The sequence below is a fragment of the Hyla sarda genome, chromosome 1, assembly GCF_029499605.1.
Source record: "Hyla sarda isolate aHylSar1 chromosome 1, aHylSar1.hap1, whole genome shotgun sequence".
NCBI classification, from domain to species: domain Eukaryota; kingdom Metazoa; phylum Chordata; class Amphibia; order Anura; family Hylidae; genus Hyla; species Hyla sarda.
In genome coordinates this window covers 608,654,665-608,678,721 of record NC_079189.1, presented here as the reverse complement: position 1 = coordinate 608,678,721, position 24,057 = coordinate 608,654,665, and the positions used below count along the sequence as shown (strand labels likewise).

At 39.1% G+C, this 24,057-nt stretch overlaps 1 protein-coding gene across 3 annotated transcripts in view; it reads right to left on the bottom strand.

Moving 5' to 3' along the window:
* Nucleotides 1-20,499: 20,499 nt before the first annotated feature.
* The window catches only part of LOC130297738 (gastrula zinc finger protein XlCGF26.1-like), a 39,132-nt gene continuing 35,574 nt past the window's right edge, over nt 20,500-24,057 (bottom strand). For all 3 annotated transcript variants that reach the window (XM_056550591.1, XM_056550574.1, XM_056550585.1), the window contains exon 3: nt 20,500-22,023. In XM_056550591.1, the coding sequence (XP_056406566.1) occupies nt 20,624-22,023 (1,400 nt within the window). In that variant the 3' untranslated portion in view covers nt 20,500-20,623. The remainder of the gene's footprint in view (nt 22,024-24,057) is intronic.

The window sequence follows — 24,057 nt, the reverse complement described above, 5'->3', positions numbered from 1 at the left end:
ATTATAGTATTATAGTATATACATGTATTATAGTATTATAGTATATACATATATTATAGTATTATAGCATATACATGTATTATAGTATTATAGCATATACATGTATTATAGTATTATAGCATATACATGTATTATAGTATTATAGAATATACATGTATTATAGTATTATAGTATATACATGTATTATAGTATATACATGTATTATAGTATTATAGTATATACATGTATTATAGTATTATAGTATATACATGTATTATAGTATATACATGTATTATAGTATTTTAGTATATACATGTATTATAGTATTATAGTATATACATGTATTATAGTATATACATGTATTATAGAATTATAGTATATACATGTATTATAGTATATACATGTATTATAGTGTTATAGTATATACATGTATTATAGTATTATAGTATATACATGTATTATAGTATTATAGTATATACATGCATTATAGTATTATATTATATACATGTATTATAGTATTATAGTATATACATGTATTATAGTATTATAGTATAAACATGTATTATAGTATTATAGTATATACATGTATTATAGTGTATATGTCAGAGGACGGTGACTGTAGGTGTCTATGTGGATAAGAAGATGTATGGACACCGACAATAACAGGACAAAATACACTAAATGTCTGTATTATAGTATATACATGTATTATAGTATTATAGTATATACATGTATTATAGTATATACATGTATTATAGTATTATAGTATATACATGTATTACAGTATTATAGTATATACATGTATTATAGTATTATAGCATATACATGTATTATAGTATTATAGTATATACATGTATTATAGTATTATAGTATATACATGTATTATAGTATTATAGTATATACATGTATTATAGTATTATAGTATATACATGTATTATAGTATTATAGTATATACATGTATTATGGTATTATAATGTATACATGTATTATAGTATTATAGCATATACATGTATTATAGTATATACATGTATTATAGTGTATATGTCAGAGGACGGTGACTGTAGGTGTCTATGTGAATAAGAAGATGTATGGACACCGACAATAACAGGACAAAATAGTATATACATGTATTATAGTATTATAGTATATACATGTATTATAGTATTATAGTATATACATGTATTATAGTATATACATGTATTATAGTATTATAGTATATACATGTATTATAGTATTATAGTATATACATGTATTATGTATTATAGTATTATAGTATATACATGTATTATAGTATTATAGTATACATGTATTATAGTATTATAGTATATACATGTATTATAGTATTATAGTATATACATGTATTATAGTATTATAGTATATACATGTATTATAGTATTATAGTATATACATGTGTTATAGTATTATAGTATATACATGTGTTATAGTATTATAGTATATACATGTATTATAGTATTATAGTATATACATGTATTATAGTATTATAGCATATACATGTATTATAGTATTATAGCATATACATGTATTATAGTATTATAGTATATACATGTATTATAGTATTATAGTATATACATGTATTATAGTATTATAGTATATACATGTATTATAGTATTATAGTATATACATGTATTATAGTATTATAGTATATACATGTATTATAGTATATACATGTATTATAGTATTATAGTATATACATGTATTATAGTATTATAGTATACATGTATTATAGTATTATAGTATATACATGTATTATAGTATTATAGTATATACATGTGTTATAGTATTATAGTATATACATGTGTTATAGTATTATAGTATATACATGTATTATAGTATTATAGTATATACATGTATTATAGTATTATAGCATATACATGTATTATAGTATTATAGCATATACATGTATTATAGTATTATAGCATATACATGTATTATAGTATTATAGCATATACATGTATTATAGTATTATAGTATATACATGTATTATAGTATTATAGTATATACATGTATTATAGTATTATAGTATATACGTGTATTATAGTATATACATGTATTATAGTATTATAGTATATACATGTGTTATAGTATTATAGTATATACATGTATTATAGTATTATAGTATATACATGTATTATAGTATTATAGTATATACATGTATTATAGTATTATAGTATATACATGTATTATAGTATTATAGCATATACATGTATTATAGCATATACATGTATTATAGTATTATAGCATATACATGTATTATAGTATTATAGTATATACATGTATTATAGTATTATAGTATATACATGTATTATAGTATTATAGGATATACATGTATTATAGTGTTATAGTATATACATGTATTATAGTATTATAGTATATACATGTATTATAGTGTATATGTCAGAGGACGGTGACTGTAGGTGTCTATGTGGATAAGAAGATGTATGGACACCGACACTAACAGGACAAAATACACTAAATGTCTGTATTATAGTATATACATGTATTATAGTATTATAGTATATACATGTATTATAGTATATACATGTATTATAGTATTATAGTATATACATGTATTATAGTATTATAGTATATACATGTATTATAGTATTATAGTATATACATGTATTATACTATTATAGTATATACCTGTATTATAGTGTATATGTCAGAGGACGGTGACTGTAGGTGTCTATGTGGATAAGAAGATGTATGGACACCGACAATAACAGGACAAAATACACTAAATGTCTGTATTATAGTATATACATGTATTATAGTATTATAGTATATACATGTATTATAGTATTATAGTATATATATGTATTATAGTATTATAGTATATATATGTATTATATTATATACATGTATTATAGTATATACATGTATTATAGTGTATATGTCAGAGGACGGTGACTGTAGGTGTCTATGTGGATAAGAAGATGTATGGACACCGACAATAACAGGACAAAATACACTAAATGTCTGTATTATAGTATATACATGTATTATAGTATATACATGTATTATAGTATTATAGTATATACATGTATTATAGTATTATAGTATATACATGTATTATAGTATTATAGTATATACATGCATTATAGTATTATAGTATATACATGCATTATAGTATCAAAGTATATACATGCATTATAGTATTATAGTATATACATGTATTATAGTATTATAGTATATACATGTATTATAGTATTATAGTGTATACATGTATTATAGTATTATAGTATATACATGTATTTACATGTATTATAGCATATACATGTATTATAGTATATACATGTATTATAGTATTATAGTATATACATGTATTATAGTGTTATAGTATATACATGTATTATAGTATTATAGTATATACATGTATTATAGTATTATAGTATATACATGTATTATAGTGTATATATCAGAGGACAGTGACTGTAGGTGTCTATGTGGATAAGAAGATGTATGGACACCGACAATAACAGGACAAAATACACTAAATGTCTGTATTATAGTATATTCATGTATTATATAGTATTATAGTATATACATATATTATAGTATTATAGCATATACATGTATTATAGTATTATAGTATATACATGTATTATAGTATTATAGTATATATATGTATTATAGTATATAGTATATACATGTATTATAGTATTATAGTATATACATATATTATAGTATTATAGCATATACATGTATTATAGTATTATAGCATATACATGTATTATAGTATTATAGTATATACATGTATTATAGTATATACATGTATTATAGTATTATAGTATATACATGTATTATAGTATTATAGTATATACATGTATTATAGTATTATAGTATATACATATATTATAGTATACCATATACATGTATTATAGTATTATAGCATATACATTTATTATAGTATATACATGTATTATAGTATTATAGTATATACATGTATTATAGTATTATAGAATATACATGTATTATAGTATATACATGTATTATAGAATTATAGTATATACATGTATTATAGTGTTATAGTATATACATGTATTTTAGTATATACATGTATTATAGTATTATAGTATATACATGTATTATAGTATATACATGTATTATAGAATTATAGTATATACATGTATTATAGTATATACATGTATTATAGTGTTATAGTATATACATGTATTATAGTATTATAGTATATACATGTATAATAGTATTATAGTATATACATGTATTATAGTATTATAGTATATACATGTATTATAGTATATACATGTATTATAATATTATAGCATATACATGTATTATAATATTATAGCATATACATGTATTATAGTATTATAGCATATACATGTATTATAGTATTATAGTATTATAGTATATACATGTATTATAGTATTATAGTATATACATGTATTATAGTATTATAGTATATACATGTATTATAGTATAAATTTACTATAGTATATACATGTATTATAGTAGTATAGTATATACGTGTATTATAATATATACATGTAATATAGTATTATAGTATATACATGTATTGTATTATAGTATTTTCGTATATACATGTATTATAGTATATACCTGTATTATAGTATTATAGTATATACATGTATTATAGTATTATAGTATATACGTGTATTATAGTATTATAATATATACATGTAATATAGTATTATAGTATATACATGTATTATAGTATTATAGTATATACATGTATTATAGTATTATCGTATATACATGTATTATAGTATTATAATATATACATGTAATATAGTATTATAGTATATACATGTATTATAGTATTATAGTATATACATGTATTATAGTATTATCGTATATACATGTATTATAGTATTATAGTATATACGGTACATGTATTTTAGTATTATAGTATATACATGTATTATAGTATTATAGCATATACATGTATTATAGTATATACATGTATTATAGTATATACATGTATTATAGTATTATAGTATATAAATGTATTATAGTATTATAGTATATACATGTATTATAGTATTATAGTATATACATGTATTATAGTATTATAGTATATACATGTATTATAGTATAAATGTATTATAGTTTATACATGTATTATAGTAGTATAGTATATACGTGTATTATAGTATATACATGTATTATAGTACAAATGTATTATAGTATATACATGTATTATAGTATTATAGTATATACATGTATTATAGTATATACATGTATTATAATATTATAGCATATACATGTATTATAATATTATAGCATATACATGTATTATAGTATTATAGCATATACATGTATTATAGTATTATAGTATTATAGTATATACATGTATTATAGTATTATAGTATATACATGTATTATAGTATATACATGTATTATAGTATTATAGTATATACATGTATTATAGTATAAATTTACTATAGTATATACATGTATTATAGTAGTATAGTATATACGTGTATTATAATATATACATGTAATATAGTATTATAGTATATACATGTATTATAGTATTATAGTATATACATGTATTATAGTATTATCGTATATACCGTATATACTCGAGTATAGGCCGAGTTTTTCAGCACGATTTTTCGTGCTGAAAACACCCCCCTCGGCTTATACTCGAGTGAACTCCCCCACCCGCAGTGGTCTTCAACCTGCGGACCTCCAGAGGTTTCAAAACTACAACTCCCAGCAAGCCCGGGCAGCCATCGGCTGTCCGGGCTTGCTGGGAGTTGTAGTTTTGAAACCTCCGGAGGTCCGCAGGTTGAAGACCACTGCGGCCTTCAACATCACCCAGCCCCCTCTCACCCCCTTTAGTTCTGAGTACTCACCTCCGCTCGGCGCTGGTCCGGTCCTGCAGGACTGTCCGGTGAGGAGGTGGTCCGGTGGGATAGTGTTCCGGGCTGCTATCTTCACCGGGGAGGCCTCTTCTAAGCGCTTCGGGCCCGGCCTCAGAATAGTCACGTTGCCGTGACAACGACGCAGAGGTGCGTTCATTGCCAACGTAATTCTGCGTCATTGTCAAGGCAACGCCTCTATTCCGGGCCGGAAGCGCGGAGAACAGGCGCCCCCGGTGAAGATAGCAGCCCGGACCACCTCCTCACCGGACCACCTCCTCACCGGACAGCCCTGCAGGACCGGACCAGCGCCGAGCGGAGGTGAGTACTCAGAACTAAAGGGGGGTGAGAGGGGGCTGGATGATGTTGAAGGCCGCAGTGGTCTTCAACCTGCGGACCTCCGGAGGTTTCAAAACTACAACTCCCAGCAAGCCCGGACAGCCGATGGCTGCCCGGGCTTGCTGGGAGTTGTAGTTTTGAAACCTCTGGAGGTCCGCAGGTTGAAGACCACTGAGGGCGAATGATGAGAAGAGGATGATGAAGGGGGGGTGTGGGGATGATGAAGGGGGGTGGGGATGATGAAGGGGGGATGTGTGGGATGATAAGGGGATGATGAAGGGGGGATGTGCGGGATGATAAGGGGATGATGAAGGGGGGATGTGTGGGATGATGACAAGGGGATGATGAAGGGGGGATGTGTGGGATGATAAGGGGATGATGAAGGGGGGATGTGTGGGATGATAAGAGGATGATGAAGGGGGGATGTGTGGGATGATGACAAGGGGATGATGATGAGGATGTTAATGACGGGTCTGGATGATGACAGGGGGGGATGAGGTATTTCCCACCCTAGGCTTATACTCGAGTCAATAACTTTTCCTGGGATTTTGGGTTGAAATTAGGGGTCTCGGCTTATACTCGGGTCGGCTTATACTCGAGTATATACGGTACATGTATTATAGTATATACCTGTATTATAGTATTATAGTATATACATGTATTATAGTATTATAGTATATACGTGTATTATAGTATTATAATATATACATGTAATATAGTATTATAGTATATACATGTATTATAGTATATACATGTATTATAGTATTATCGTATACACATGTATTATAGTATTATAGTATATACATGTATTATAGTATATACATGTATTATAGTATATACGGTACATGTTTTATAGTATTATAGTATTATAGCATATACATGTATTATAGTATATACATGTATTATAGTATTATAGTATATACATGTATTATAGTATTATAGTATATAAATGTATTATAGTATTATAGTATATACATGTATTATAGTATTATAGTATATACATGTATTATAGTATTATAGTATATACATGTATTATAGTATAAATGTATTATAGTTTATACATGTATTATAGTAGTATAGTATATACGTGTATTATAGTATATACATGTATTATAGTATAAATGTATTTTAGTATATACATGTATTATAGTATTATAGTATATACATGTATTATATATAGTATTATAGTATGTACATGTATTATAGTATTATAGTATATACATGTATTATTGTATTATAGCATATACATGTATTATAGTATATACATGTATTATAGTATATACAAGTATTATAGTATGTACATGTATTATAGTATTATAGTATACATGTATTATAGTATATACATGTATTATTGTATTATAGCATATACATGTATTATAGTATTATAGTATATACATGTATTATAGTATTATAGCATATACATGTATTATAGTATTATAGTATATACATGTATTATAGTATTATAGTATATACATGTATTATAGTATTATAGTATATACATGTATTATAGTATTATAGTGTATACATGTATTATAGTATTATAGTATATACATGTATTATAGTATTATAGTATATACATGTATTATAGTATTATAGTATATACATGTGTTATAGTATTATAGTGTATACATGTATTATAGTATTATAGTGTATACATGTATTATAGTATTATAGTGTATACATGTATTATAGTAGAAGCGGCACACCAGTATTCCAGTGAAAGCGTGGGTTTATTCACACATCTGTGCAGAAAAGCTACGTTTCGGCTTGACAATAGAGCCTTTCCCAAGCATATCCATATATGCTGGTACCATTTACACCATACATTTTCTAGTAGCAGGCAGTGAACACAGGTATAGAGATGTGTATGTCGCACATTTGGTCACATTAATGGTATGCAGCACATGCGGTCATAGTATCCATCTATGCCGTACACATAGCTATGGCATTCATACTGTTTCATGCGCTCATGGCAGGCATTTCGTTCATACACTCACAGCATTTATACTGTTCACACGTGTACGTCACTTATACCGTTCATACGCTCGTGGTATTTTTTCATGGTTCATACGCTCATGGCATACTGGTCACACGCTCATGGCTGTTACACTGTTTCATTCACTCACGGCTTTCATACTGTTCGTACGCTCATGGCAGTTATATTGTCCATACATTTATAGCATTCATACACTCTGGACATTTACACTGTCCGTACGCTCAAGACAGTTATACCGTCCAGACGTTTCATGGCTTTCATACAGTTAATTCCCTTATGGCTTCCTTTCACTCATGGCTTTGTATACTGTTCATATGCTCACAGCTTTTCACTCGGTTCACACGATCATTGCTTTATACCGTTCTCACGCTAATGGCTTTCATACTGTGTTCACGCTCTTGGTTTTACTGTACACACACTCTTAACATTCACAACATTCACATGCTCTTGACATTTAATCTATCCGTACGCTCAGGACATTGATGCCATACGGTTTTGTTCAGACGCTTATCGCATTTAGATGTGCCGTGGCCTTTTCCCCAGGCATTTAGGGCGTTGGCGCATGGCATGTACAGTCTTGTCATGGCTACAATCTCTGGGTGCCCATGGCATACATTCACTCATGGAATGTACTATTGATATGAATGTGGCACTCATGCTGGCCGTAAGCCATGGTGGTCATACTGTCGTCATGCTTGTGCCAGTTACTCTGTATAGACTCATGGCAGTTATACTGCCATACGCTCGTGGTATTCATACTGATCGCATGCTCAAATATTCATACTGGTCACACACCCACGGGTTTGCTGTTAGATGCACATGGCGTTTTGCACCATTCATATGATCACAACACACATACTGGTCATATGCTCACGGCATCATACTGTTGCATTCACCCATGGCTGCTATACTGTTCATAAGTTCATGGTACCTATAGTGGTCATTCGCTCATCATATTCACATACGTTCATGGCATCATCACTGTGTTTATTAGCCATACTGTTTAACACGCTATTAGTATTCCCACGATCATTCGCTCATGGCTTGCACACGGTTCATACATGCCTGGTTATACTGTCCATATATGCAATGGCTTTTTATTTTTCCACGCTAATGGTGTTTTGTACCAATCATCCGCTCATGGAATTTAAACGGGCCATATGCTCTTGGCATTGACATTACACCTATGCAATTTGTACTGTTCATACGCTCATAGCATCCATACTTTTCTGTTCATTCATCCTTGGCTCTTACTGTGTCACACGCTCATGGATCTAGTGTTTCTTAAGCCAATCATAGGATTCCATGGTACGCATGGCTTGCTGATCATCCATTGCTTTTATGCAACACATGCGCTCTTGATGCGGGACCGGTCGTGTGTGTGTGGTGCTTTATTTCTCTGTGTTCCATGCGCCCCGGGCATTCGGGTTGTTCGGACGCTCATGGCGTCGGTGCCATGCGAAGGGGCATGGCATTGGCGAGTTGGTGGTGTTGGTGTGGTGCATATGCTCATAGTATTTACCGTACATGGTGAGTGCTTCTATGCAGTGCATGCAGTTATAGTTCACACACATACCATCATACGGCTCATACGCTTATAATTACACTGTGGCCAAGCTTGGGGCTTACGTTACAGTTTCCCATGATTGCCATAGTTATGTCACAAGCACATAGGTCGTCGGTTTCCCGCCACGCCTGGCATGCCTGCAAGGGGGAGGCACCACAGGTCATTATTACCGACACGCCTTCAGAGCAACAATACTACGATACCCAGGTGGTGATTTACCTGTTATGCCTGCCATAACCGCAGGGGGGGAGGCACTACGCAGGTCATTGTCTCGGACACGTCGTCAGAACAACAACTTCAAAACACATAGGTGGTTGTTTATCCGTGATACCTGCCATGTTTGCAGGGGGAGGCACCACACTGGTCTTTGTTACTGACACTCCTTCAGAGCAATAACATCATGACACATAGGTGGTTGTTTACCTGTTATGCCTGCCACGTCTGCAGGGGGAGGCACCACGGATGTTATTGTTACTGACACATCTTCAGAGCAATAATATTACGACACATAGGTGGTTGTTTACCTGTTATGCCTGCCACATCTGGAGGAGGGCACCACGGAGGTTATTGTTACTGACACGTCTTCAGAGCAATAACATTACGTTACATAGGTGGTCGCTTACCTGTTATGCCTGCCACGTCTGCAGGGGGAGGCACCACGCAGGTTATTGTTACTGACACGTCTTCAGAGCAATAACATTACGTCACATAGGTGGTTGTTTACCTGTTATACCTGCCACGTCTGCAGGGGGAGGCACCACGCAGGTTATTGTTACTGACACGTCTTCAGAGCAATAACATTACGTCACATAGGTGGTTGTTTACCTGTTATACCTGCCACGTCTGCAGGGGGGCACCACGGAGGTTATTGTTACTGACACGCCTTCAGAGCAATAACATTACATCACATATGTTGTCGTTTACCTGTTATGCCTGCCACGTCTGCAGGGGGAGGCACCACGGAGGTTATTGTCACTGACACGTTTTCAGAGCAATAACATTACATCACATAGGTGGTTGTTTACCTGTTATGCCTGCCATGTCTGCAGGGGGAGGCACCACGGAGGTTATTGTTTCTGACACGTCTTCAGAGGAATAACATTACATCACATAGGTGATTGTTTACCTGTTATGCCTGCCACATCTGCAGGGGGGGGGCACCACGGAGGTTATTGTTACTGACACGTCTTCAGAGCAATAACATTATGTCACATAGGTGGTTGTTTACCTGTTATGCCTGCCACGTCTGCAGGGGGGGGCACCACGGAGGTTATTGTTACTGACACATTTTCAGAGCAATAACATTACGTCACATAGGTGGTTGTTTACCTGTTATGCCTGCCACGTCTACAGGGGGAGGCACCACGCAGGTTATTGTTACTGACACTGCTTTAGAGCAACAACGTTACCATACACAGGTGGTTATTTACCTGATATGCTGCCACATCTGCAGGGGAGGTACCACGCAGCTAATGGTTACTGACACTGCTTCGGAGCAATAACATTACGACACATAGGTGGTTTACCCGTTATGCATGCCACGTCTGCAGGGGGAGGTACCACGCAGGTCATTTGTACTGACACGTTTTTTCAGAGAAATTACATTTCGACAGGTGGTTGTTCACCGGCAATACCTGCCATGTCTGCAGGGGGGGCACCACACAGGTTATTGTTACTGACACGTTTTCAGAGCAATAAGATTTCGACACAGGCATTTGTTACCCTTTAGGCCACCACGTCTGCAGGCTCACGCAGGTCTACATTACTGACACAGTCTCAAAGCGACAGACCACGGCATAGGCGGTCGGATATCCCGGATGACTATCATATTGGCAAGAGAAGGCAGCACAGGTTTCTGGTCACTGATCGTCAGGTACATGGGGTCTCCATTTACGATAACACGTCTGCCGGGGGTTATACCACGCAGGTTATCACAGACATGTTTCCAGCTAGAGTCCGTCACACGGTCAACGGTCCTAGTAGCACCTGCTTCATCGGCATTATCATATTCACAATGGCCCTGCTTGAGGGCACGATGGTTCAGACATGGAGCGGTATTGTCTGCAGGTACATTGGGTAGGCAATGACAGACATGATGGCAACAACAGGGGGGTCACTCGCAATGGGACACCACTTATGAGGCTAGTGGAGTTAGGCATGGGGCATTGGGATTGGCTTAGTGTTCAGGTAAGGTAGTCGGATATTGTTTTATCTTTAGGCCATTAGGCTGTTACCGCCAAGGTCAGTAGGGTGGTGATGGTTGTGCCTATCCAGATAACATTCTCTATTTTGCCACTCATTAGCAGGAACATGATTGTTATGATTCGGCTAGCTGGAGGTGGATCCTCTGTGTCAGAGAGGGATTGGCGTGGACCGTGTCGGTGGACCGGTTCTAAGTTGCTACTGGTTTTCACCAGAGCCCGCCGCAAAGCGGGATGTTCTTGCTGCGGCGGTAGCAACCAGGTCGTATCCACCGGCAACGGCTCGACCTCGCTGACTGCTGAGAAGGCGTGGGACAGAAGGACTAGGCAGAAGCAAGGTCAAACGTAGCAGAAGGTCGGGGCAGGCGGCAAGGTTCGAAGTCAATAGCAACGGCAAGAGGTCAGGAACACTGGAAATGGCAAACACAGTGATAGCTTTCTCAAGGCACAATGGCAACAAGATCCGGCAAGGAAGTACAGGGGAAGTGAGGTTATATGAGCATGGAACAGGTGCAAGCTAATCAGACTGATTGGGCCAGACACCAATCATTGGTGCACTGGCCCTTTAAATCTTAAAGAGCCGGCGCGCGCGCGCCCTAGGGAGCGTGGCCGCGTGCGCCGAGACAGCACAAACGAGTCTGGTAAGAGGGCCGGGATGCGAATCGCGAGCGGGCGCGTCCCGCATCGCGGATCGCATCACGGCTAGGGACATTATCGCAGCGCTCCCGGTCAGCGGGTCTGACCGGGGCGCTGCGAACAGGAGAACGCTGCGAGCGCTCCGGGGAGGAGCGGGAACCCGGAGCGCTCGGCGTAACAATGATGGGATTAGGCCTGACAGGTCATAGGGTTTCACCCTCGCACTGATATCAGGCCGCATGCCACAAGCAGATATCGGCCTGGGTTTAGCCTGACCCTGCTCAAGTTCACCTATTCAGTCAGTTCACCTATTTTCTGTCTTAATGTCAGAGCTATATCTTGGGTTTGTGCTAAGGTAGGGGCTTTGGTTCTTGATTACAACATTTAATTCCCTACCAGATTGACTTTTAGCCCTCTAAAGGTGTGGCCTCCGTCGCGGTCATTGGGCACATTTCAGACTGATAAGTTATAATGTGTACATAACTAGTAAGTATATATCATTGTTATCACTAGCACGAAAGTGTGAGACCCGATCACAAGTGTAAAGCCTAATTAGGCTGTATTTGTGAGAGGGGCAGTAACATCTCCACCCCCTCACACGTCAGGCGGCACTTTAGGGATTGTGGGCGGGGGCAGGGGTATATACCGCCTCTGCCTCCTATCGGCTGGCGTCCGTGACGTTTTGTGGACCCCTCCAAACCCTCCCTCTCTTTTTCCTCTTTTCATTTCTTCATTTCATTCATTACAGGGCATGCCCTCTAAAGGTGTGGCCTCCGTCGCGGTCCTTGGGCACATTTCAGACCGATATGTTAAGTTATAATGTGTACATAACAAGTAAGTATATATCATTGTTATCACGAGCACGAATGTGTGAGCCCCGATCACATACAGACAAAAGGTAGATTCTGCCCCTGGGAGGTGTGGTGCCAGGCAGCAAGTCAATTGGACAATCGTAGGGACGATGTGGTGGTAACACTTCGGCTTGCTTTTCACTGAAGACATCACCATAGTCCTGAAGAAAGGAAGGCAAACCGTGCAGTGGACGAGATGATGGTTCCAATTTTGTGATAGGTATGTGGTTAAAGTTGTTGTTGTTGCAATGCGGACCCCAGCGAAGAACTTCTCCAGTTTTCCAATCCAACTGAGGAGCATGGAGTTGCAACCATGGTAGGACAAGCAAGAGAGGAGTAGTACAATGAGGGAGAACATTGTAAGACAAGTTCTCTCTATGCGAGACTCTGACCTGCATAGTCAATGGTTCTGTGCGATATAGCACGGTACAGTACAGTCTTTCACCACTCACCGAAGAGATGTAGAGAGGCTTTAACAGGCGGGACACCGGCAGACGATGCCTATGTACTAGGGAAGCATCAACAAAAAATCACAAAAAGGCTGGAATGGACATGATCTCTTTGGAAGGTAGGAAAAGCTGGACCGTCCTATTTAAGCGTGGAGAGGTGATATTCACAACTAGGGAAGCCTCTCCCACAAACCTTAGGTGCGAGCATTTCCCTGTGACTGAGGACTAGTGTTGCTCGCGAATATTCGCAATCCGAATATTATTCGCGAATATCGCATATTCGCGAATATAGCACTATATATTCGTAATTACTAATATTCGTTTTTATTTTTATTTTTATTCACAGTACACATCACAGTGATCACCCCTCTCTGCTTCCAGCTTGTGTGGTGTAAAGAAGGCTGTAATACTACTGTGTGAGACTGGCGTGCGAAAATTCGCATATGCTAATTTCCGCATATGCGAATTTTGTATATGCTAGTATTCACATATGTTAATTTTCGCATATGCGAATATTCGCATATGCGAAAATAAAACAAGAATATAACGAATATGCAAATATTCGCGAATATATGACGAATATTCGTCCATATATTCGCGAATATTCGCGAATTCGAATATGGCCTATGCCGCTCAACACTACTGAGGACGCAGAGGACAATCTTTTATTAAGTGATCCGCACTGCCGCAGTATAGACATAGATTCTCAGGAGAGACCGATCCACCTGCATAGCCTCCACTGCAGGAGGCAAGGGAGATGGTTGCAGTGGTTGCTGGAAGACAGGTACCAGAGGAGGAAAGCGCCTAGGTAGTGCAGACTCCCTTTCTTTGCGTAGTTCCTCACGTCGCTCTGAGAAACTGATATCAATCCGGGAGGCCAGCTGTATAAGGTCATTCAGATAAGATGGCAATCCCCGGGCAGCGAGAACACCCTTGAATTGACTTTATAGTCTTCTCTTGAAGGTAGCGCAAAGAGCTTCATCATTCCATGCTAACTTCGATGCCAGGGCACGAAATCAAATCGCATACTCGCCCACAGAGGAGTTTCCCTGAGTAAGACTGTTACGCCGAGCGCTCCGGGTCCCCGCTCCTCCCCGGAGCGCTCGCAGCGTTTTCCTGTTCGCAGCGCTCCGGTCAGACCCGCTGACCGGGAGCGCTGCGATAATGTCCCTAGCAGGGATGCGGGACGCACCCGCTCGCGGTTCGCATCCCAGCCCGCTTACCAGACTCGTTCCCCGTCTGTACAGTCCCGGCGCGCGCGGCCCCGCTCTGCGATTTAAAGGGCCAGTGCGCCGCTGATTGGCACCTGGTTCTAATTAGTGAATTCACCTGTGCACTTCCCTATATAACCTCCTTCCCCTTCCCTTCCTTGCCCGATCTTGACGCCATTGTGCCAATGAAAGCGTTCTTTGTATGTCCCAAGCCAGTGTTCCAGACCTCCTGCCGTTGCCCCTGACTACGATCCTTGCTGCCTGCCCTGACCTTCTGCTACATCCGACCTTGCTCTTGCCTAATCCCTTGTACCGCGCCTATCTCAGCAGTCAGAGAGGTTGAGCCGTTACCGGTGGATACGACCTGGTTGCTACCGCCGCTGCAAGACTATCCCGCTTTGCGGCGGGCTCTGGTGAATACCAGTAGCAACTTAGAACCGGTCCACCGGTACGGTCCACGCCAATCCCTCTCTGACACAGAGGATCCACCTTCAGCCTGCCGAATCCTGACAAAGACTCAGCAATGCCATCTCTGCGGAGGAAGCTCGAGCAGATTCTTTGAAGACACCACGAAATTCCGTAAGGATCGCCTGGATATTGGTAGTGAGAGCATCACTGTGATCCCAAAGGGGAGTTGCCTACGCCAAAGCCCTTCCAGTTAAAAGAATGAGGATGAAGGCCACCTTTGCTCATTCCGTAGGGAACTGATCCGCCATGAGTTCAATATGCATGGAGCACTGAGTCACGAAACCACGACAAGACTTGGGATCCCCCTCGTATTTTTCGGGAAGAGACAGGTGGAGTCTTGATCCGGAGACGACTGCAGGAGTGGGAGGTACCACCGAAGCAGGAGGAGGCTGTGGTTGTGGCAGTTGTTGCTGAACGGTTAGCAACTGCTGCATCATGGCGGATAACTGGCTCAACTGCTGTGCCTACTGGACCAACTGCTGTGACTGGAGCGCCACGATGGAAGTGAGATCCAAACTATCAGGCAGAGGAACCCCAGCGGGATCCATGGCCGGATCTTGATGTAACAGAGCTGGATGTGGATCCTCTAACCTGTGTGGCTGATGACTCGGACCGTATTGGGGAGCGGAGTCTAAGGTGCCGCTGGTCTTCACCAGAGCCCACCGCAAGGCAGGATGGGCAGGCAAAACCCAGGTCGCTACCCCCGACACGCCTCGACCACACAGGTAGCTGGGCAAGGCAAGGTACCGAAGGATAAGGCAGTAGCGTAGTCAAATGTAGCAGAAGGTCAAGGCAGGCGGCAAAGGGGTGGAGTCTAATAACGTAGTGGACGGTCTGGATGCCTGGACCAGCATGCCTGGACAGTCAGTGGCTGTCGGGAAATGCTGGGAGTTGTTGTTTTACCCTTTATTATGTGTTAGTGTAGTGATTTTAGGGTACATTCACAAAGGCAGGGGTTTACAGTGAGTCACCCGCTAGGTGTTTGGGCTGCGGCGGAAAATTTGCCGCAGCTCAAATTTGAAGCAGGAAACTCACTGTAAACCTGCCTGTGTGAATGTACCCTGTGCATTCACATGGGGAGGGGGCAATCTTCCAGCTGTTGCAAAACTACAACTCCAAGCATACACTGACAGACCGTGCATGCTGGGAGTTGTACTTTTGCAACAGCTGGAGGCACACTGGTTGGAAAACCTTCAGTTAGGTTCTGTTATCTAACTCACTATTTTCCAACCAGTGTGCCTCCAGCTGTTGCAAAACTGCAACTCCCAGCATGTACTGATCGCCGAAGGGCATGCTGGGAGATGTAGTTATACAACAGCTGGAGATATGCAACTACAACTCCCAGCATGGCGAGACATCCGTTTGCTGTTCGTGCATGCTGGGAGTTGTAGTTTTGAAAGATCTAGAGGGCCACAGTTTGGAGACCACTGCACAGTGATCTCCAAACTGTAGCCCTCCAGCTGTTGCAAAACTACAAATCCCAGCATGCCCAAACAGCTGTCTGGACATGCTTGGAGTTGTAGTTTTGCAACATCTGGAGGGCTACAGTTTACAGACCACTATATAGTAGTCTCCAAACTGTAGCCCCCCCCCCCAGATGTTGCTATGTAACAACTCACTGGCTTCAGTAGTCTGCAGATTCGCTGCACGTTGTACCAGGAAGAGGATCGCCCCTGCCAATCGCCGCAGGTAAGGAACCTTCACCGCCGGTCACACTACAGTTCCCCTGTTCTTCCCTGACTACCGTGGGTAGGCAGAACGAGGGAACCGAAAGTTAACCCCCCCCCGGCCCCGATCTGCTTTTTGTCGGTCGTTTCTGAACGACCAATAGCACCTCACTCCTATCCCTTCAGACACCCCCGATCCCCCTCATTTTCCGGGTCACCAGAGATCCGTTTGACCCGAAATCACTGCAGATCACCAGTCTGAATTGACCGGCGATTTGCAGCGATCGCCGACATGGGGATGGGGGTGATGGTGCTCTGGACCCCCTCAGCAATGTGCCGGAATGCCTGCTGAATGATTTCAGCAGGAATACTGGTCCGGTCCCCACAGCGGCGGGGACCGGACAAACGCAGGGCGTACCTGTACGCCCTGAGTCCTTAAGTGGTTAAGCCAGGGAACACAAGCGCCAATGAGGAGTATTACAGCCGTAGCACAGATGTGTTAGAAGCAGGCGGTTTAAATTTTTAACAGGTTCCCTAAGTGGCGTGATGGACGCTCGTGGTGTAGAGCCTTGCGGAAAATTATTTCAACTATAATAATCAAATATACTAATTGCCAAGCAAGTGAAAAGGGCTAAAGATTTTAAACATTTGAAACTACAACTCCCAGTAGGATATGACAAAGATCGCAATGAGCCGGGAAGTAAATTGTGCTTCTGTGCACTTCTTCCGGCTTGTGCTCTTTCGTCTTGTGTAGGTGGGGGGTCTCAGAACTGAGACACTGACCAATCAAAAGTTGACAGTTGACATTTCTCTGTGACTTGTCAAATATTTTTTTTTAATAAAGGGACACTTTAAGAATCAGAAATCAGAAGACGTCACATTGAATGTCTAATATTGCTGCTTGTGCATCACTCACTTTATTGGGACAAATATTCCCGTACAATGCAGCTCCTTCATGTGGAGGCTCGTGCGGTATTTATTTGTCACCAGGGTAATCCAGTGGAAATTTTTTTTTTAAATCACCTGGTGCCAGAAAGTTAAACAAATTTGTAAATTACTTCTATTAAAAAAATATTAATCCTTCCAGTACTTATCAGCTGCTGTATGCTCCAGAGGAAGTTCTTTTCTTTTTTAATTACTTTTTTTGTCTGACTACAGTGCTCTCTGCTGACACCTCTGTCCATGTCAGGAACTGTCCTAAAATCCCCACAGCAAACCTATCCTGTTCTGGGCAGTTCCTGACATGGACAGAGGTGTCGGCAGACCGCACTGTGGTCAGACTGCAAAGAACTACAACACTTCCTGTGGAGCATACAGCAGCTGATAAGTACTAGAAGGATTAAGATTTTTAAATAGAAGTAATTTACCAAACTTTCTGGCACGAGTTGATAAAAAAAAAAAAATGTTTTCCACCGGAGTACCCCTTTAATCTGTAGCCGCTATGAATCCTCAGGAGTTTAGTGTGAATTGCTAAGGATTGCCAGCAAATGCTTATTGAAGGAGGCCTGATGAAAAGGTTATGATGTGACTACTGACTGGTCATTGTGCTACTTACAGATTACACCCGCTAAACTCTAAACTTGCCATAATCATGGGAATTTTACCTTCTTAGCTCTCCCCAGAGCAGGAGGGCAGGGCCGGTTCTTTCTATAGGCAAAATAGGCAGCTGCCTAGAGCGCCCTCTTGATGGAGGTGCCGCTCTGCCTGTGCAAGAAAGTTAGTAGCCAGACAGAATCTAAAGCACCCATCGCTCATCTGAAGCACCCATTCGGCCAGCACCACACCCCACTCCCCATACCATAATAATATACATTCTTCACCCTGCTGGAGGAGCGAAGTGCCACCTCCAAGGCCAGACAGGCAGGTCAGGTCCGTCCAGCATCCTGACATCGCGCGCGTCTCCATACATCAATCCCATGAGAAGGAGGTTTCATACAGTGTGTCACCCCAGTAGTAAGGTGGGGAGTGTCAAAGGGCAGAGCCAATGGGCGGGGTGAAGGGGCGGCAAAATTAGCTATCACCTAGGGTGGCAAAAATCCTTGCACCAGCCCTGCAGGAGGGGGGGGGGGGGGGCATGCTGCTGAGGGATGCATGGCAATGCCCGTCCTGTGTCAGGAAGGCACTATGCACTTTGAACTCATCTACACAATCACACAACCAGCCCTGTGTCCACCTAAAGCCGGGAGGCAGTGAGGGTTACATACATGCAGCCTCGGTAACAGATCTCCTACATTGCACCCAACCAGTGTCTGACTACCTACACCAGGGAGAGAGATGACAACGTGCTGCCCGCGGGGGAGGAGAAACTACACAGACAGCCCGGGAAAACAGAGAACGTTCTGCACAGGGAGACCATTGATGACACAGAAAAGTGGAGCAGCAGAGAGCCGGACAGAAGACCTCCAGGGACAGCAGGCATGTTACTATATGGGGTCAGCGGCACCCGGGGCAGACCGCATACCACCTCTTCCCTGGACCTTCTTTGCCACGCCTCCTCTCCACTTTACCTGACACCTCTTAAAGGGGTATTCCGGGTTTATACATCTTACCCAAAAGATAGGGGATAAGATGTATGATAGCAGGGGTCCCGCTTCTGGGGACCCCCGCAATCTCTGTGCAGCCGCCAGCATTCTGGGCCAGGTGCTGCCTCTGAGACGGGTACGTGACATCATTGCCAAGCCCCCCTAGTGACATCAGGCCATGCCTCCTCCATTCATGTCTATGGGATGGCGCATTCCCGAGTGGTCCTAGCTCTGTATTCAGGGACAGAGTCCTCACAGAGATTTCCTGTGCGTACATTACCGTGTGAACATAGCCTTACCCTCATATATTCCTTTCTTCTTATATATCCTTATACAGTTATTGTTAGAACCATAAACATTAACCCTTACTTACCCTGTCCCCCCATCAGACCTGTGTAATATGGAGGCAGGGGGCCTATGATACGCCATGACAGCCGGGGCCAACAATTGTCTATAAATGTTCCCCAACACCTATAGGACTTTGTATAATGTGTAAAGTTCTTCCATCAGAATAATGTCCTAGAAGATAGAAGTGATTTTGTGTCTCTAATCTGGTCATGTCCTGGAATTCTTCATCACTGGAATAAGTCCCTTCTCTCTGAGGTGTTTGGGTCTCCAGTAGCAGCTCCCCATGGATTATGCCTGTTGGGTCTTCTCCATGAGGAGCTATGAATATCACAACCATATATCACACTCTTTTCCTACCATGTAAACTATAGTGATGACATCGCTGGATCGGTGACTACGTTCTAAAAGAAAACTTTTATTAACAATTGGGAACAAGTTTGGAGATGCAGTATATGATATATGTATAAATGTCAGATATCCTATGTTCATGATTAATATATAGATGTGTTATCTGCATCATTTATTGCTCTGAATTGTCTTCTCTCCTGTATGAATTTTTTGATGTTTAAAAAGATACGATTTCCCAGTAAAAGATTTCCCACATTGTGAACATGAAAATGGCTTCTCTCCTGTGTGAATTCTTAGATGGTTGAAAAGTAGTGATTTCTCAGTAAAACTTCTCCCACATTCTGAACATGAAAATGGCTTCTCTCCTGTGTGAGTTATTTGATGTTTAACAAGATGTGTTTTCTGAGTAAAATGTTTTTCACATTCTGAACAAGAAAAAGGCTTCTCTCCTGTGTGAATTCTTAGATGTCTGATAAGTATTGATTGCTGCGAAAAATGTTTACAACATTCTGGGCATGAAAATGGCTTCTCTCCTGTGTGAGTTCTTTGATGTGTGACAAGACGTGTTTTACACGTAAAACATTTTCCACATTCTGAACATGAAAATGGCTTCTCTCCTCTGTGACTTTTTTGATGAATAACAAGAGATAACTTATGAGTAAAATATTTTCCACATTCTGCACATGAAAATGACTTCTCTCCAATGTGATTTTTTTTATGTCTTACAAGAGATAATTTATGGGTAAAATATTTTCCACATTCTGCACATGAAAATGTCTTCTCTCCAATGTGAGTTTTTTGATGTATAACAAGAGAGTATTTCACAGTAAAACATTTCCCACATTCTGAACATGAAAATGGCTTCTTTCCTGTATGAATTCTTTGATGATTAGCAAGAGATGATTTCTCAGTAAAACATTTCCCACATTCTGAACATGAAAATGGCTTCTCTCCAATGTGAGTATTTTGATGTCTAACAAGAGCGTATTTCACAGTAAAACATTTCCCACATTCTGAACATGAAAATGGCTTCTCTCCTGTGTGTGTTCTTTGATGTTTAGCAAGTAGTGATTTCTGAATAAAACATTTTCCACATTCTAAACATAAATATGGCTTCTCTCCTGTGTGAATTCGTTGATGTTTAACAAGAACTGATCTCTCAGTAAAACATTTGCCACATTCTGAACATAAAAATGGCTTTTCTCCTATGTGAACTTTTTGATGTATAATAAGTTTTGATTTTGAATAAAAACATTTTTCACATTCTGAACATGAAAATGGCTTTTCCCCTGTGTGTGTAATTTGATGCCTAACAAGATACGATTTATAAGGAAAACATTTCCCACATTCTGGACATGAAAATCGCTTTTCCTTATTTTGTTTAACAGACTGAGAGGAATCTTTAGGTCGGACTTGTATAACAGGATGAGATGAGAGATCTTGGCTGTGAAGGGCTGAGGGTGTATCTGGGATAATGGAATGTTCTTCATATGTATCTTGTGTGATATCATCATCTGCTTTATAATCTGAAGATATAAGATTCTCCTCTGATCTCCTGGTACAGTCATCTGCCAAGAAGAAAACAAATTATATTTCTGAGTAATAGCCTTAACCAACTAGGAATTTTACATTTTTGGAATTTCATTTTTTCCCCCTCTCCTTTTATAAGACATAACTCTTATTTTTCACGAGGGTTTGTTTTTTGCAGGACCAATTGTACTTTGTAATTACACCTATCATTTTACCATAACATATACCGCATTATGTATGTATGCCATTCACTGTTAGGGAAAATTTACATGTTATCTGTTTTCACCATGTCAATATGATCACAATAGTTCCCAATGTGTATAATCATTATGTTTTACCACTTCTAAAAATTACAACAAAAACTGCTTTAACCCCTTACGGACCCAGCCAATTTTCACTGTAGGACACGGCCATTTTTTGCACATCTGACCACTGTCACTTTAAACATTAATAACTCTGATGCTTTTACCTTTCATTCTGATACCGAGACTGTTTTTTCCTGACATATTCTACTTTATGTTAGTGGTAATATTTTGTCGATACTTGCATCATTTCTTGGTGAAAAATTCCAAAATGTTATGAAAAAATTGAAAATGTTGCATATTTTTTAACTTTGAAGCTCTCTGCTTATAAGGAAAACAGACATTCCAAATAAATTATATATTGATTCACATATACAATATGTCTACTTTATGTTTTGATCATAAAGTTGACATGTTTTTACTTTTGGAAGACATCAGAGGGCTTCAAAGTATAGCAGCAATTTTCCAATTTTTCACAAAATTTTCAAAATCGAAATTTTTCAGGGACCAGTTCAGTTTTGAAGTGGATTTGAAGGGCCTTCATATTAGAAATACCCCATAAATGACCCAATTATAAAAACTGCACCCCTCAAAGAATTCAAAGTGACATTCAAAAGGTTTGTTAACCCTTTAGGTGTTTCACAGGAATAGCAGCAAATTGAAGGAAAAAATTCAAAATCTTCATTTTTTACACTGGCATGTTCTTGTAGACCCAGTTATTTTACAAGGAGTAAAAGGAGAGAAATCTTCCTAAAATGTGTAACCCAATTTCTCTTGAGTAAGGAAATACCTCATATGTGTATGTCAAGTGTTCGGCAGGCACAGTAGACTGGGACAGTGGGATTTTGGAGTGTGAGTTTTTCTGAAATGTTTTTTGGGGGGCATGTCACATTTAGGAAGCCCCTATGGTGCTAGAACAGCAAAAAAAAAAAAAACACATGTCATACCATTTTGGAAACTACACCCCTCAAGGCACGTAACAAGGGGTCCAGTGAGCCTTAACACCCCACAGATGTTTGACGACTTTTCGTTAAAGTTGGATGTGAAAATTATTCTTTTTTTTTTCCACTAAAATGCTAGTTTTCCCTCAAATTAAATTTTTTTACAAGGGATAATAGGACAAAATGACCCCCAAAATTTGTAACCCCATCTCTTCTGAGTATGGAAATACCCCATGTTAGGACGTAAAATGCTTTGCAAACTACAATGCTCAGAAGAGAAGGAGTCACATTTAGCTTTTGAAAAGCAAAATTTGCTGAAATGGTTTTTGGGGGGCATGTCCCATTTAGGAAGCCACTGTGGTTCCAGGACAGCAAAAAAAAAATAAATAACACATGGCATACTATTTTGGAAACTACACCCCTCAAGGCACGTAACAAGGGGTCCAGTGAGCCTTAACACCCCACATGTGTTTGACGACTTTTCGTGAAAGTTGGATGTGTAAATGATTTTTTTTTTCCACTAAAATGCTAGTTTTCCCTCAAATTAAACATATTTACAAGGGGTAATAGGATAAAATGCCCTCCAAAATTTGAAACCCCATCTGTATGGAATACCCCATGTGTGGACGTCAAGTGCTCTGCTGGCGCACTACAATGCTCAGAAGAGAAGGAGCGCCATTGAGCTTTTGGGAAAAAAATAGTTTGGAATGGAAGTCGGGGGCCATGTGCGTTTACAAAGCCCCCCCCCCGTCGTGCCAGAACAGTGGACCCCCCCACATGTGACCCCATTTTGGAAATTAAACCCCTCACAGATTTTAATAAGGTGTGC